The sequence below is a fragment of the Pongo pygmaeus genome, chromosome 20, assembly GCF_028885625.2.
Source record: "Pongo pygmaeus isolate AG05252 chromosome 20, NHGRI_mPonPyg2-v2.0_pri, whole genome shotgun sequence".
In the NCBI taxonomy this organism is placed as follows: domain Eukaryota; kingdom Metazoa; phylum Chordata; class Mammalia; order Primates; family Hominidae; genus Pongo; species Pongo pygmaeus.
Genome location: NC_072393.2, coordinates 62,683,840 through 62,701,178, shown reverse-complemented (window position 1 = coordinate 62,701,178; position 17,339 = coordinate 62,683,840). Strand labels below are relative to the sequence as shown.

General features: G+C 49.6%; 1 protein-coding gene across 1 annotated transcript; it reads right to left on the bottom strand.

Moving 5' to 3' along the window:
• Window positions 1-4,092: 4,092 nt before the first annotated feature.
• GALP (galanin like peptide) lies at window positions 4,093-16,261 on the bottom strand. The gene is made up of 6 exons (XM_054465607.2): window positions 16,195-16,261; window positions 15,172-15,297; window positions 11,149-11,197; window positions 9,554-9,634; window positions 7,004-7,081; window positions 4,093-4,652 (listed from the first exon to the last, which is right to left on the bottom strand). Exons 2-6 carry the CDS (start codon window positions 15,256-15,258, stop codon window positions 4,597-4,599), a joined length of 351 nt encoding a protein of 116 aa, XP_054321582.1. The 5' UTR covers window positions 15,259-15,297; window positions 16,195-16,261; the 3' UTR covers window positions 4,093-4,596.
• Between the last annotated feature and the right edge of the window lie 1,078 nt (window positions 16,262-17,339).

The window sequence follows — 17,339 nt, the reverse complement described above, 5'->3', positions numbered from 1 at the left end:
CAGTTGCTCATTTTGGTCATTAATTACTTTGGAAATTCTCCTGAACAAATGAATGAGTGATTTCTTCAAAACCAATGTGTTGTCCTCATTTTCATTCTACTTGATTTTATCCTGTGTAAAGAAATCCAAACTGGAAATGGTGTTGTCAGGTGAGCCAGGACGGCAGGAGTTGGCCTTCAGTCACGCACACACCCGGATGGAATTTGATCTCTCGAACTGGGCTAAATCACAAACTTCCCTAAGAAACAGTTGCATTTGATTTGAAGTGTTTACACTGGGCCTGTCGCAAACCTCCTGAGGAGACAGCTGTGTGGATCAGGGGATCAGGTTCTAGAGACATTCTCAGCTGTCAGTCAGCCACTGTCATTCCTGAACTGAGCTAAAATCTCAGCGCTAGGCCGGACATGGTGGCTCACACCTGTAATCCCAGCACTTTGGGAGGCTGAGGCGGATGGATTACTGGAGGTCAGGAGATCAAGACCAGCTTGGCCAACATGGTGAAACTCTGTCTCTACTAAAAATACAAAACTAGCTAGGCGTGGTGACAATCTCCCTCTGTCTCCCAGGCTGGAGTGCAATGGTGTGATCTCGGCTCACTGCAACCTCTGCCTCCCGGGTTCAAGCAATTCTCCTGCCTCAGCCACCTGAGTAGCTGGGATTACAGGCGCCCACCACCACACCCGGCTAAATTTTGTATTTTTTAGTAGAGACGGGGTTTCACCATGTTGGTCATGCTGGTCTTGAACTCCTGACCTCGTGATCCGCCTGCCTGGGCCTCCCAACGTGCTGGGATTACGGGCATGTGCCACCATGCCTGGCTAATTTTTGTGTTTTTAGTAGAGATGGGGTTTTACCATGTTGGCCAGGCTGGTCTCAAATTCCTGACCTCAGGTGATCCACCCGCCTTGGCCTCCCAAAGTGCTGGGATTACAGGCATGAGCCACTGCGCCCAGCTGGGGTTTTCTTTTTTAAGTAGCTACTGAATTGGTTTTATTTTGGTATGCATCCACATTTCAGCATTTAGTGGTCCTGAACAGAAAGTGGAAAAGCAGCAATTTTCTAGGAAGTCGAGCTCACCAGTTTCAGGGGTCTGCTGTGCACACCGAGTTCTTTCTCAGTCCCCTGCTGAGGATTTTGAGAAGCAGCAGCACCGAAACCAAAGCATGCATTGATTTCAAGGTTCTTTTCATTCCAGTTGTCAGATTCCAAACCAGACCGCAATGGATTGCAAGGATAACCAAAGCAGAGCCCTGTTTAAAACTTCCTCCGTTTTTCTGTTTTTTTTTGTTTTTGTTTTTGAGACAGAGTTTAACTCTTGTCGCCCAGGCTGGAGTGCAGTGGTGTGATCTCAACTCACTGCAACCTCTGCCTCCTGGTTTCAAGTGATTCTCCTGCCTCAACCTCCTGAATAGCTGAGATTACAGGTGCATGCCACCACACCGGCTAATTTCTGTATTTTTAGTAGAGATGGGGTTTTGCCATTTGGCCAGGCTGGTCTTGAACTCCTGGACTCTAGCAATCTGCCTGCTTTGGCCTCCCAAAGTGCTAAGATTCCAGGCGTGAGCCACTGTACCCTGCCCAAAACTTCCTCGGTATTTTTTTGTTTGTTTGTTTGTTTTTTTTGAGACGGAGTCTCGCCCTGTAGCCCGGGCTGGAGTGCAATGGTGCGATCTCTTCACTGCAATCTCTGCCTCCTGGGTTCAAATGATTCTCCCGCCTCAGCCTCCTGAGTAGCTGGGATTACAGGCGTCCACCACCACACCCAGCTAATTTTTTTTTTTTTTTTTTTGTATTTTTAGTAGAAGCCACCGCGCCCAGCCCTAATTTTTGTATTCTTTCTTTTTTTTTAGCCAGTTGTCTCTCTATTTGGCCTATGGGTTAATATATATCCCTTAGTGTGGGAATTCTCAACCCTGGGTGATTTTGCCCTAAGAGGACATTCTGCAATGTCTGGGAGACATCTTTGGTTGTCTAAACTAGGGGTGCTACTGGCATTAGGGGTAGAGCCCAGGGGGGCTGCTAAAAATCCTACAATGCACAGGACAGCCCCCACAGGAAAATTATCAGGCACTGATGTCAACAGACCCAAGGCTGAGAAACCTGGGATAAGGGTGTTGACTGTAGCTCCTAAACCTGGCTGAGAGTATTTGGGCAGAGACTAATCTGTCTGAGCTCCAACACCTTCAGGGGAGGAGAAATGGATTCAACTGTTGACACTTCCTTTAGTATAATCCTCAGATCAGAGCCTCAGATTAAGCCCTCCCGGGAGACCAGCACTGAAAGGAGACACTCCCTAAATCTGATTCTGTACCAGAAACATCGGGAACACAGACAATAACTCCGAGGTTTTGCCCCACCGTTGCAGAGTCTGGGCTATTTGGTCTGGAGTGGGACTTGGTCCAAGGATATTTTTAAAGCCCCCCAGGTGATATCTTAGAGCAGATATTCCTCCACCGTGGCCACACTTGGACATCGCCTGAGGAGTTTTAGCAAGCGCAGATGCCTGGGTCCCACCTAAAGGAATTCTGGCTTAATTGGACTTGGGTTTCTCCTGGGTATTGGGGCTGTGAAAAATCCTCAGGTGCGGCCGGGCGCGGTCGCTCACACCTGTAATCCCAGCACCTTGGGAGACCGAGGTGGGCAGATCACGAGGTCAGGAGTTCGTAGACCAGCCTGGCCAACATGGCGAAACCCTGTCTCTACTAAAAATACAAAAATTAGCTGGGCATGGTGGCGGGCGCCTGTAATCCCAGCTACTGGGGAGGCTGAGGCAGGAGAATCGCCTGAACCGGGGAGGCAGAGGTTGCTGTGAGCGAAGATCGCGCCACTGCACTCCAGCCTGGGTCATACGATACCAGCTGCATTCAAGGTTGAGATTCTGTTCAAACTTTAGGAACATCAGATTCACCTGGAGGGCTCTTTAAAATACAGACAGCTGGGGCTGGGCACAGTGGCTCACGCCTGTTATCCCAACATTTTGGGAGGCTGAGGTAGGCAGATCACTTGAGCCCAGAAGTTAAGAGACCAGTCTGGCCAACATGGTGAAACCCCATTTCTACTGAAAATACAAAAATTAGCTGGGTGTGGTGGTGAGCGCCTGTAATCCCAGGTATTTGGGAGGCTGAGGCACAAGAATTGCTTGAACCTGGGTTCAAAAAAAATATTATAACATAAAATTCACCATTTGTCAACCATATGATCCAGCAATCCCATTGCTGGGTCTATATCCAAAGGAAGTTAAGAAACAAAAAAAGGCCAGGTGTGGTGGCCCATGCCTGTAATCCCAGCACTTGGGGAGACCGAGACTGGTGGATCACCTGAGGTCAGGAGTTCGAGACCAGCCTGACCAACAAGGTGAAACCCCATCTCTATGAAAAATACAAAAATTAGCCGGCATGGTGGCAGGCACCTGTAGTCCCAGCTATTTGGGAGGCTGAGACAGAATTCCTTGAACCTGGGAGACGGAGGTTGCAGTGAGCCGAGATCACACCACTGCACTCTAGTGTGGGTAACAGAGCGAGACTCCATCTAAAAAAAAAAGCATTTTGTATGTGATGGGAACCCCAATGTACTGATATTAATATAAGGCCACCATGGAGCAGGGTTCCATGTGTCCCTCAGTGTCAGGAAAATAACAGCACCAGGACAGAGCTCCTATCCCTTCTCTTTTCACTGCAACACTCACAAGCTTACCATTCTCGCCTTGGGGCCAATAGGTCTAATCTCAACATGTTCTTTATTTATTATTATTATTATTATTGAGGTGGAGTTTCATTCTTGTCCCCCAGGCTGGAGTGCAATGGCACAATCTCGGCTCACTGCAGCCTCTGCCTCCCGGGTTCAAGCGATTCTCCTGCCTCAGTGTAACACCGTGGTTTCTTTTGCCTGTGACTCCCCAAACCCAAAACGAAAGTAAAACTTTCCGCAAAACAATAATCCAAAACGAATTGCCTCCAATAGGTTACATTTTCCCAGTCCCTCACCTGATTCTGTCATCCTGGATTTCCCAGTCCCACACCTGACCCCATCATCCTGGATTCTGCTACCCCTAAAAAAATTCCCAGACTAATTAAAAGGGAAAAATAGGGAGTATTTGACAAGAAACATTTTATTCTCTCCATTCTGCTCCAAACTGCCTCTCCTCACTTCTTGAGGAGACTCATGTGGGCTGAAAGAATATGGAGGAGTAAGTATGCACTTTGAAGAATCTTTTCAAATCAAGACACAGACTCTCAGACTTAAGAGGGTTATTTGTATTATGCAATAGCTGGTGTTATAATTGGGATGATTCCAAAAGAACACAATTCCTTTAAATGTGTTGCAGGAATATTCCCTGACTACCCCAGAATCTCCCAACTAGTCCTTGAATTACTATTGGTTTCATTAATAACACGTTATACTGATTTCAAGGATGAATCAATAAAACCTAAGAAACTCCAGAAATTTTTTAGAATAATTCAAATGCTTTACAATGTCTTCATGAGACCTGGGTATTTAACTTCAGGATCTTAGTCTCAGCATAGGGTACCTAGAAAGGGTTTCAGAGGGAACAGGAGGAACTGGAGAAGAAGGATAGGAACAGGGATTCGGAGACATCTATGACTTCAGGACATCTTCCTCCTTGGGAATTTTCGTGCTGAGAATGCCCAGATCTGTGGGAGAGAAAGAGGTAAACTTTGAATGGGTTTTCTCATTGTCACTCCCCAAACCGGGTTCTTGAGTTTGGGAATGAAACTGGGGAGGAAGAGCTCTTTAGTTCTTCTAAGATCCAACAACCTTTTCTTTTCCTTCTCTCCTTCCTTTTCTTTTCTTTTCTTTTCTTTTTTTTACTTTAGACAGAGTCTCCCTCTGTCGCCCAGGCTGGAGTGCAGTGGCACAATCTCCGCTCACTGCAAGCTCCGCCTCCCAAGTTCACGCCATTCTCCTGCCTCAGCCTCCCAAGTAGCTGGGATTACAGGCGCCCACCACCTTGCCCAGCTAATTTTTGTATTTTTAGAAGAGACGAGGTTTCACCATGTTGGCCAGGATGGTCTCGATCTCCTGACCTTGTGATCCACCAGCCTTGGCCTCTCAAAGTGCTGGGATTACAGGTGTGAGCCACCATGCCAGGCTAATTTTTGTGTGTTTAGTAGAGATGGGGTTTCACCATATTGGCCAGGCTGATCTTGAACTCCTGACCTCAGGTGATCTGCCCGCCTCGGCCTCCCAAAGTGCTGGGATTACAGGTGTGAGCCACCGTGCCCGGCCCCTTCTCTCTACTTTCATCTGCCCACATATTCTCCCTTTCCGCCCACATTTTAAGAAGACACATGGTGGTGGTGGGTGTTTTCAAGAGTCAGAATGTAATCGAGGTGAGGATGGAAATTAGTGAATTCAGGGAGCGTATCATACCCAGTATTGTCCAGTACATGCTTTTGAAATGAATTAGTTGCTGTTGAAATAAGGACATGGCATCTCCAAGAATTGGGTCAGGATTGAAGGAGGAGCCGGGCGCGGTGGCTCACGCCTGTAATCCCAGCACTTTGGGAGGCCGAGGCAGGCGGATCATGAGGTCAGGAGATCGAGACCATCCTGGTTAACACGGTGAAACTCCATCTCTACTAAAAATACAAAAAATTAGCCAGGCGTGGTAGCGGGTGCCTATAGTCCCAGCTACTCGGGAGGCCGAGGCAGGAGAATGGCGAGAACCCAGGAGGCGGAGCTTGCAGTGAGCCGAGATCGCTCCACTGCACTCCAGCCTGGGCGACAGAGTGAGACTCCGTCTCAAAAAAAAAAAAAAAAAAAGGATTGAAGAAGGAGATGGGGTCGGGGCGAACATCCAACTAAAGGAAGGTGGGAAAAGCTGGGGTTTGGGCATCTGCTGAGCTCATGATCGGGTGGGAAGGTGGCAACTGAAGGCTGTGTTTGGATAGTTTAATTCATTCATTTAACAAATATTTACCAAGTACCTACTATGCGTCATGCATTGTGCTAGGCAGTGAACAATATAACGGTCCCTGGCGTGGTGGCTCATGCCTGTAATCCTAGCACTTTGGGAGGCCAAGGCAGGTGGATCACCTGAGATCAGGAGTTGGATACCAGTCTGGCTAACATGGCAAAACCCCTTCTCTACTAAAAATACAAAAATTAGCTGAGTGTGGTGGTGGGCACCTGTAATCCCAGCTACTCAGAAGGCTGAGGCAGGAGAATCGCTTGAACGCAGGAGGCAGAGGTTGCAGTGAGCCAAGATCACACCACTTCACGCCAGCCTGGGCAAAAAAAAAAAAAAATAGAATGAATGCTGAAAATAAAGATCTTATTTAGGAGAGAGGTTGATGTTAAAATTGAACCATGAGGCCAGGCACAGTGGCTCACGCCTGTAATCCCAACACTTTGGGAGGCCAAGGCAGGTGGATTACCTGAGGTCAGGAGTTCAGGACCAGCCTGGCCAACATGGTGAAACCCCGTCTCTACTAAAAATACAAAAATTAGCCGGGCATGGTGGTGCATGCCTGTAATCCCAGCTACTCGGGAGGCTGAGGCAGAACAATCGCTTGAATCCGGAAGGTGGAGGTTGCAGTCAGCCAAGATCACACCATTGCACTCCAACCTGGGCGGCAAGAGCAAAACTTCATCCCCAAAAAATAAATAAATAAATGAAATTGAACCATGAGGTCAAAGTGAGGGGTTTGACGTCAGTGTTGTAGCTGAGGCTAAGCTTGAGGGGGTGATACTGGGGGAGATCAAGGTTGCGTGTGGGTGCTAGATGCAGGCTGGGAAATGAGAGTTGGAGCATGAGGTGGGATTGGCAGTGAAGGAATCGAGGTGAAGGGAGCAGTCGAGGCCAGGATGGGGACTCACAGTCGAGGCTGAGTGGTCAGGGTAGTGGCTGTGGTTACAGGTGAGGAGGTCCCTGGTTGGTTCCAGTTTCCTCCCTTTCTTCCTTTACCCTCTAAGCTCTGCCTGCCACTTCCTTGTTCCCCCTCTCCTGTCGGTGTCTCTCTTCTGTATTTCCTGGCTTTACCTCCAATCTCTGGTTTGGCAAACGTCTCCATCACATTCTTCTTGGAGGGCTGCAGAGGGTGGGCGTAGGGGAGCCTGTCTAGAAACAAAAATACAACATTCACACACACGTTCGTAGTTACAAGTGGAAGCTAAACGACGAGATCATACAGACACAAAGATGGGGGCAACAGACACTGGGTCCTTCCGGAGGGTGGAGCGGGGGGAGGAGAGAGAGGAGCAGAAAGAATAACGACTGGGTACTCGGCTTAGTACCTGGGTGATAAAGTAATCTGTACAACAAACCCCCATGACACAAGTTTTCCTATATAATAAACCTGCACATGTACCCCCAAACCTAAAATAAAAGTTTAAAAAATAAATAAGGCCGGGCGTGGTGGCTCATCCCAGCACTTTGGGAGGCTGAGGGGGGCAGATCTCCTGAGGTCAGGAATTCGAGACCAGCCTGGCCATCATGGTGAAACCCCATCTCTACTAAAAATACAAAAATGAGCTGGGCATGGTGGTGCACGCCTGTAATCCCAGCTACTCGGGAGGCTGAGGCAGGAGAATTGCTTGAACCTGGGAGGTGGAGGTTGCAGTGAACTGAGATCACACCACTGCACTCCAGCCTGGGTGACAGAGCAAGACTCTGTCTCAATAAAATAAAATAAAATGAATAAAAATAACGATGCCTTTATGACATTAAGCTTTAGGGCTTTATAGTATGCAATGTGGTTTCACTTCCCTTATTTTTCTGGACACTTATGGCACTTTGTGATTCTCAACCAGCAGTGGTTTTGCCCTGCAGTAATTTGGCTGTGTCTGCAGACATTTTTGATAGTCATAGTTGGGAACAGGGGCCAGGCACAGTGGTTCACACCTGCAATCCCAGCACTTTGGGAGGCCGAGTCAGGTGGGTCACTTGAGCTCAGGAGTTCCAGATCAGCCTGGCGAACATGGTGAAACCCCGTCTCTACTAAAAATACAAAAATTAGCCGGGTGTGGTGGTGGGCACCTGTAGTCCCACGTACTCCGGAGGCTGAGGCAGGAGAATCACTTGAGCCCAGGAGGCGGAGGTTGCAGTGGGCCAAGATCGTGCTACTGCACTCCAGCCCGGGTGACAGAGCGAGACTCCATCTCAAAAAAACAAAAAAAACAAAAAAACCGGGCGCAGTGGCTCACGCCTGTAATCCCAGCACTTTCAGAGGCCGAGGTGGGCAGATTACAAGGTCAGGAGATCGAGACAATCCTGGCTAACACGGTGAAACCCCATCTCTACAAAAAATTAGCCGGGCGTGGTGGCGGGTGCCTGTAGTCCAGCTACTCGGGAGGCTGAGGCAGGAGAATGGCGTGAACCCAGGAGGCAGAGCTTGCAGTGAGCCGAGATCACGCCACTGCACTCCAGCCTGGGTGACAGAGCCAGATTCTGTATCGAAAAGAAAACAAAACAAAAAACCAATTGGGAACAGGGAATGCGACTAGTGTTTAATGAGGAGAACCCACGGACGCTGCTAAACATCCTATGATGCACAGGACTGACCCCCACACCAAAGAATTATCCAGCCCCCAGTGTCAGTTGTGCCAGAGTTGAGAAGCCATGCCCTAAATTCTCTGAATTTCCCACATTTGGCAGAGGACAAGGATGAGGAGGCTTAGCTGAGGTCATGTGTTGCTTTCACATTGTGAACGTTCAGCTGTCCAGACCCCTATGCACCTCTACGATTCTGTCCTTCGAGATGTAGAATGGGAAAGAGAGGGGAACCTCAGAAAGTTCATTTGGTCATGCGAGAAGACAAGATAAGGGGACTAGGGATAAGCAAAGACATGGTGGACAGGGAGCTTGCAATGATAAATATTGACTATAACAGCCATGTCCCATTTCATTTCATTTCTTTTTTTTTTTGAGATAGCGTCTCTGTCACCCAGGCTGGAGTGCAGTGGTGCAATCTCGGCTCACTGCAACCTCCGACTCCCAGGTTCAAGTGATTCTCCTGCCTCAGCCTCTGGAGTAGCTGGGATTACAGGTGCCCACCATCACACCCAGCTGATACTTGTATTTTTAGTAGAGACGGGGTTTCACCATGTTGGCCAGGCTGGTCTTGAACTCCTGACCTCAGGTGATCTACCTTCCTTGGCCTCCCAAAATGCTGGGATGACAGGCGTGAGCCACCATGCCCAGCCGACCCATTCCATTTCTACCATATGCCAGACACTTCTAGGAAATTAATGTGCATTTTCTCACTGAGTCATACAACTAAATCATGAGATTATTCCATTTATGTCATTTCAAAGTGGAGGAATTTTGTGGGGTCCAATGCAAAGAGAAAATATGGGGCCCATGGTTCAAAAAGGATTCAGAATTTCACGTTGGTAACAAAAGAACATTAAACCAAGCTGGGGCTCCAGATGACGGCACAGAAGCTTGAAGGAAATGCATCACTTGCCCAGGGCTCCCCAAATAGTAAGCGGCAGGGTGAGGGCTGGAGCTCACATCTACCAGTTTCCAAAGCCAGGAGAGAGCCGGCAGAGGAGGATGCGAGAGAAGACGTCTAACTCCCCACTCACTCACCGATGGCCTTCCACAGGTCTAGGATCTCAAGGGCTGTCTCCTTCTTCCCGTCTTGGTCACCCATTTGGGGAAGGTGGAGGACTGAGTAGGGATAGAGAGAGCAAGACCAGGTGGTAGGTCAAGTAGAAGTGAAAAAACACATAATCCATCAATTCAATAGCATGGCTCACTCAACGCAGTGCCTCCACCAAGTCTGTCAGATGGGGTGCGTGTTGACCATCCCTACCTACCAGTGTGGAAATCATGCAGCTGCAAGCGGTCACTTGCTCAAAATTACCCTGCTGCTAATGGCAGGATTGGGGCTTGAACCCACCTAGGTCTGGGTCCACATCTCACGTTCTTTCTGCTCCTGCCACACTGTTTCTGGAGCCTGGGTTTCCCTGAATGAAGCTCAAACTGAAACCAACCTTGAGCACCACGGGAATCTCAGTATTTTATGGATGTAATGCTCACTATGCAGCACGTGGCCATGGGCACACCAAGTGCCCAGGGAAGATGCAACTGGGGAAATGGAGAGAGACAAATGAAGGAAAAGAGAAAAAAGTTGCCAGGCGCAGTGGCTCACGCCTGTAATCCCAGCAGTTTGGGAGGCTGAGGCGGGCGGATCACCTGAGGTCAGGAGTTAGAGACCAGTTTGACCAACATGGAGAAACCCCGTCTCCACTAAAAATACAAAATTAGCCGGGGGGCGGGGGGGGGGGGGTGTGGCGTTGTGGTGCATGCGTGTGATCCCAGCTACTTGGGAGGATGAGGCAGGAGAATTGCTTGAACCCGGGAAGCAGAGGTTGCTATGAGCCAAGATTGGCGCCATTGCACTTCAGCCTAGACAACAAGAGTGAAACTCCATCTCAAAAAAAACAAAACAAAACAAAAAGAGAGACAAAGAATGGCAGCTAATCGTTATACAGTACCCACTACACACCAGCTATTGTTCTATTAATCACTCAATCCTCACAACATTCTAGGATGTAAGGGCCATCATTACACCCACTGTCACAGATGAGGAAACTGAGGCATGGGGAGATCAAGGTTGCAGCCAGGCGCGGTGGCTCACGCCTGTAATCCCAGCATTTTGGGAGGCCAAAAGTAAGTGGATCACCTGAGGTCAGGAGTTCGAGACCAGACTGGCCAACATGGTGAAACCCCGTCTCTACTAAAAATGTAAAAATTAGCCGGGCGTGGTGCTGGGCACCTGTAATCCCAGCTACTCAGGAGGCTGATGGAGGAGAATCGCTTAAACTACTCAGGAGGCGGAGGTTGCAGTGAGCTGAGATCGCACCATTGCACTCCAGCCCGGGCGACAGAGCGAGACTCTGTCAAAAAAATAAAAAAGAAAGAAAGAGTGAGAGACAGCGAGAGAGAGATCAAGGCTGCAAACCAAGCAAGGGGCAGAGCTGAGATTTGGGCCCAAGGCTCTGGCTCCAGAGTCCACACACCCATCACTCTGCTTAGACTAACCCTCCAGACAGATCTGCAAATAAATCCATGGGCCTCAGTGAATGTGGGTGAGGGTCTTTACAAGTCACAAACTCACTGCCTGCAGCAACCAGGCAGACTCAGGCCAGGGATGGAGAGCTGAGCGCAGCCTCACTCACCGGGACCCAGAAGGTAGCCAGCACTATTGAGGGTCCAGCCTCCTCGTCCCTGGAGAGAGATGCAGAAATCAAGACTCTAGCAGACAGAAAGGGGGGCAGGCATCCCACAGGTCCGGGGTGATGTGGGTCGTCATATGACTTTCCCACCAGGCTGTGGAGCAGGTTCATTTTAATCCCCACTCCACCGATGAGGAAATTGAGGACTTCCTAAGACAAAGTCAATTGGCCTGGAAAGAAAGCTTAAAGGGTTCTGCTGTGAGAGGAGAAAGGTGGTTACCAGGGGCTGGGGAGAAGGAGAAATGGGGAATTGTTCTTCAACAGGTATAATTTCAGTTATGCAGGATGAAGAAGTCCTAGAGATCTACGGCACGACATTGTGCCCACAGCCAGCAATACAGTGTTGTGCACATTAAAGAGATGTTAAGCCTGGGCGTGGTGCTTATGCTGTAATCCCAGCATTTGGGGAGGCCGAAGCAGAAGGATGGCTTGAGAACAGGAGTTCGAGGCCAGTCTGGGCAACATGGCGAAACCTCGCCTCTACAAAAAATACGAAAATTAGGCCGGATGTGCTGGCTCTCTCCTGTAATCTCAGCACTTTGGGAGGCTGAGGTGGGCGGATCACCTGATGTCAGGAGTTCGAGACCAGCCTGGCCAACCTCATCTCTACTAAAAATAAAAAAATTAGCTTGGCATAATCCCAGCTACTTGGGAGGCCGAGGCAGGAGAACCGCTTGAACCTGGGAGGTGGAGGTTGCAATGAGCAGGGATTGCACCACTGTACTCCAGCCTGGGCGACAGAGTGAGACTCCGTCTCAAACAAAACAAAACAAAAAATACAAAAATTAGCCAGGCATGGTGGCGCGCACTTGTAGGTGGGAGGATCACTTGAGCCCAGGAGTTTGAGGCTACAGTGAGCTATGATCTCACCCCCCCTGCACTCCAGCCTGGGTGACATAGCGAGACTCTGTTCAAAAAAAAAAAAAAAAAAAAAAGAGCCTCTTCCTCCAACAACCCTAGTAGGTAAACTTGCTATTAGCTTCATTAGAAAGAGGCTCTTGGCCAAGGCTGGCGGATCAAGAGGTCAGGAGATCAAGACCATCCTGGCTAACACGTGAAACCTCATCTCTACTAAAAATACAAAAAAAAAAAAAAAATTAGCTGGGCGTGGTGGCAGGCGCCTGTAGTCCCAGCTACTCGGGAGGCTGAGGCAGGAGAATGGCGTGAACCCAGGAGGCGGAGCTTGCAGTGAGCTGACATTGCACCACTGCACTCTAACCTGGGCCACAGAGCGAAATTCCGTCTCAAAAAAAAAAAAAAAAGAAAGAGGCTCTTGAGGCCCAGAAAGATTGGCAAATTGCAACAAATTGCAACAAATTGCAACACACTAAGAAGCACAGCTGGGACTCAAACCCAGGTGGATCCCAGACTCTTTTTTTTTTTTTCTTTTTTTTTTTTGAGATGGAGTCTAGCCTCTCACTCTGCCACCCAGGCTGAAGTGCAGTGGTGCCATCTTGGCTCACTGCAACCTCTGCCTCCTGGGTTCAAGTGATTCTCCTGCCTCAGCCTCCTGAGCAGCTGGGCTTACAGGCCCCTGCCACAAGGCCCCGCTAATTTTTGTATTTTTAATAGAGACGGGGTTTCATCATGTTGGCCAGGCTGGTTTCAAACTCCTGACCTCAGGTGATCCTTGGCCTCCCAAAGTGCTGGGATTACAGGCGTGAGCCACCGTGCCCGGCCGGTAGATTCCAGACTCTTAAGGAGGATGTGCACTGAATATTTAAGCCACAGTTTTCCACTCTGTAAGATGGGAAGTAGCAAAATAGAAGCAACTGCAAAGGATTGTGGGGTAGAATTAGCTAATTCACATCAAGGGTTTCATACAACGCCAAGCACTGAGAAACCCTCCACCGCATTATCTCTTGTCAAAACTCCTCGAACATCCCTATAGGATGGATTCCATTATCCCTTAGTTATATAGAAAAAAAGGAGGCTCAAAGAAACAAATAGCTTGCCAAAGACCAAGCCAGCACCTGGAGGAAAGCTGCTATCCCAACTCAGGGCAGCTGAATGCCAAGCCGGAGTCTCTTTGTTGTTGTTGTTGTTGTTGTTGTTGTTAGCATTTCTTTTCTTTTTTTGTTTTTTTTTTTGTTTGAGATGGGGTCTTGCTCTTTCACCCAGGCTGGAGTGCAGTGGCACCATCTCAGCTCATTGCAACCTCAGCCTCTTGGGTTCAAGCAATTCTTATGCCTCAGCCTCCAAAGTAGCTGGGACTACAATCATGCAAGACCATACCTAGCTAATTTTTTTTTTTTTTTAAGAGCTGGAGGTTCTCACTATGTTGCCCAGGCTGGTCTCGAACTTCTGAGCTCAAGCGATTCTCTAATCTTGGCCTCTCAAAGTACTGGGATTACAGGAGTGAGCCACTGGGGCTGGCCTCTTTTTTTTTTGTTAGAAAAAAACTGCATTTTAAATACAGGCGTGGTGCACAACATGTGTGGAAATATGGCTACACTGTGGAGTGACTCCATCAAGGTAATTACCCTCTATATTACGTCACGTGCTTAGCTTTTTTGTGGTGACAACACCTAACATGCACCAACTCTCTTAGCAATTTTCAAGTGTACGACACATTGTTATTAACAACAGCCACCATGCTGTACCAGAGATCTAGTTTATTCCCCCTGTCTAATTGAAACTGTGTATCCCTGGACCAACATCTTTTAATTATTTAATCCTCTTGGCTAAATAATGAGAGCTGCCTGCCATCTGAGTTAACTGTTAACTCTCACAGTGCTGGAATTGGACAAAGAAGATCCACTCAGAGACCAGAGAGGTTAGGCAATGTGCCTGAAGTCACACAGCTAGACAGTCACAGATCCCGGATTTCAAACTCAACCCAGCCTCTACAGCCCATGCTGTGGAGGTGTGCGATCAAAGGTTTTCAAAGTGTCGTCCCAGACTGGGTGCCGTGGCTGACACCTGTAATCCCAGTACTTTGGGAGGCCAAGGAGGCTGGATCACTTGAAGCCAGGAGGTCAGGAGTTCAAGACCAGCCTAGCCAACATGGTGAAACCCCATCTCTTCTTCTTTTTTTTTTTTTTTTTTGAGATGGAGTCTCGCTCTGTCACCCAGGCTGGAGTGCAGTGGCACAATCTCGGCTCACTGTGACCTCCACCTGCCAGGTTCAAGTGATTCTCCTGCCTCAGCCTCCTGAGTAGCTGGGACTACAGGCACGTGCCACCATGCCCGGCTAATTTTTGTGTTTTTAGTAGAGACAGGGTTTCACCATGTTGGCCAGGATGGTCTCGATCTGTTGACCTTGTGATCCACCTGCCTCGGCCTCCCAAAGTGCTGAAATAACAGGCGTGAAACACTGCGCCCAGCCCATCTCTTCTAAAAGTACAAAAATTATCTGGGCATGGTGGCAGGTGCCTGTAGTCCCAGCTACTCGAGAGGCCGAGGCAGGAGAATTGCCTGAACCTCGGAGGTGGAGGTTGCAGTGAGCTGGGATCACACCACTGCACTCCAGCCTGGGCGGCAGAGGCAAGACTGAGACTCTGTCTCAAACAAGCAAACAAACAAAAAACCAACAACAACAACAACAAGAAGTTGTGGTCCCAGGACCAGCTCCTATCCCAGACTCACCCAACCAGAAACCCTGTGGGTGGGTCCCGGTATTACTTTAAGCCTCCTTCCAGCTAATTCTCACACAGGCTGAAAAACAGGCATGAAAGGTACCCGCCTCCACCTCCGAAGGCATATTTTTGCATCTCTGAGCAATGCTCATCATGAGGAGGTTTTAGCTTTGGGCACCCTGAACCCTGACCCTCTACTTTTCACCCGTACTCTGTTCTATCTCCACAGCCAAGATGAGGTGGGTGTCTGACTTTCTTCTCATATTTTCAGGACTTGAGCTTCTTCCCCAGGACCGTTGACACAAGCCAGAAGCATTTTTAAAAACTCTTCCCAGAGGGCAGGGATTTGGGGACACTGTTGTTTCCGAGGAACTTAGGGAGGCGTTACCCGGTGGGCAGGTGCAGATGCTGGAGTCTCTGCCAGGCTCAGCAAGAGGACGAGGAGGAGGACCAGGGGGACGGATGGAGGATCCATCGAAGGCAGGACGACAGGTGCCTACAGCTGCGGAACACGCTGCAAGGAGAGAGCGGCCAGTCATTTTCCGAAGCAGGGGCCAGGTGCATTTCCGATAAGGACAGAGGAATTAATTTTTTAGCTTTATGGAGGCATCATCGAGATACAAAAATGGCGCATATTTAATGTACACATCTTGAGGAGTTTGGACGTGTGCAAACAACCACGATACCATTGCCACAACCAAGGGACTGAAACCTATTCATCACCTCCAGAAATTGCCCTGTGCTCTGTGATGATTTTCTTTCGGGTAGAACCCTTCACCTGCCATCTCTCCTACCTTACTGTTTTTTGTTTGTTTGTTTGTTTGTTTAACGGAGTTTCTCTCTTGTTGCCCAGGCTGGAGTGCAATGGCACAATTTCGGCTCACTGCAACCTCTGCCTCCTGGGTTCAAGCGATTCTCCTGCCTCAGCCTCCCAAGGGGCTGGGATTACAGGCACCCACCACCATGCCCACCTAATATTTGTATTATTAGTAGAGATGGGGTTTCATCATATTGGTCAAGCTGGTTTCGAACTCCTGACCTCAAGTGATACACCCACCTTGGCCTCCCAAAGTGCTGGGATTACAGGCATGGGCCCCCACCTGTAATCAACAGAGTGAGACTCTGTCTCAAAAAAAAAAAAAAGGAGAGAGAATTCCAGGGGAATTAACCCTCTCCTTCCCCCATCATTGGATCAGACCGGCCTGGTCCTCCAGCACCCATGCCTTCTGCCCCACTGCCTCCACCACTCCATCTTCAAACCTTTCCATCCCCTTACCTGCCCCTCACCTTTTCCCTGCCCCCAATGCTGGGATTTCTTCTGTTATCCCCATCCCTTCGCGCCCCCCATCACTCTCCCAGGAGCCCCTCACCCCCTCCAGCCCTCTGCCCTCTCACCTCCCTGGACTCTCACCTCCGTGCAGCTGGCAGCTCTCCGCAGCTCTCTCTGGCTCCAGGCTCCAGCGCCTGGACTCTTTCACGCCCCCTGAGCTTTTATGCCTTCTGAGGAGACAATAGAAGGGAGGGGGGAAAGGGAGGGGATTAGGAAGAAGGGAGAGAGAGGGAGTGAAGAGGATGGAGGTGGGGGAACAGTCATCCACTCCAGGGGCTTTCAAACGCTGGTCTGTGAGGTCAAAACAGACACCTCATCGCGGGAAATGCTGCTGTGCCTTGGTTTCCCCTGGTAGACCCTGCCCTTCCCCCTCCTTCTGTGCCCCTTTATCTTCCAGCTGTCATGTTCCAGGCTCTGCAGCTATTCGAGGGCTCCCTCCCTCCCTCTTGTCTGCGTCTGGGCCTTGACCTGTGTCTTCATAGGTTGTCTCCACCTGCCACTGGTGTCTCCGTAGCCCTGTACCCTCTGCCCCCATCAATCCCTCCAAGCCTCTGCAGCTCCCTCGCTGAGTTGCACATCTTCTGTCTTTCACGGTAGACCCTGTTTATTTGTTTACTTGTGAGTTGTCTATCTCACCCCGCCCCGCCACTACCGCCCTGGCTAGAGGAGACCCCATGAGGGGTGTCAACTGTGTCTTGTTCATGGCTGCATACCTAGCCCAGAAGCTCCCAACCAAGAGTGACTCTGCCCCGATGCTGCCCCAGCCTCACCCCAGGACATGTGTCCAAGTCTGGACATTTTTGTTTGTTCGTTTTTTTTTTTGTTTTTGTTTTGAGACAGAGTCTCGCACTGTCGCCCAGGCTGGAGTGCAGTAGTGCGATCTTGGCTCACTGCAAGCTCCGCCTCCCGGGTTCACGCCATTCTCCTGCCTCAGCCTCCCGAGTAGCTGGGACTACAGGTGCCCGCCACCATGCCCGGCTAATTTTTTGTATTTTTAGTAGAGACGGAGTTTCACTATGTTGGCCAGGCTAGTCTTGAACGCCTGACCTCGTGATCTTCCCGCCTCAGCCTCTCAAAGTGCTGGGATTACAGGCGTGAGCCACCGCGCCTGGCTGGAGACATCTTTACTTGGGACTTGGGAGGGACTCCCGGCATCTCGTGGGTGGAGGCCAGGGACGCGGCTCTGCATCCCACAGTGCTCAGGAAAGGCCGCCCCGATGGGAAGG

Excerpts from the sequence above, each read along its gene's own strand:
- GALP (XM_054465607.2), bottom strand. The coding sequence starts at position 15,258 with ATGGATCCTCCATCCGTCCCCCTGGTCCTCCTCCTCGTCCTCTTGCTG. Across the intron at positions 11,198-15,171 it reads CATCTGCACCTGCCCACCGG|GGACGAGGAGGCTGGACCCT; the intron begins GTAACGCCTCCC and ends ATCTCTCTCCAG. Across the intron at positions 9,635-11,148 it reads TGGCTACCTTCTGGGTCCCG|TCCTCCACCTTCCCCAAATG; the intron begins GTGAGTGAGGCT and ends ATCCCTACTCAG.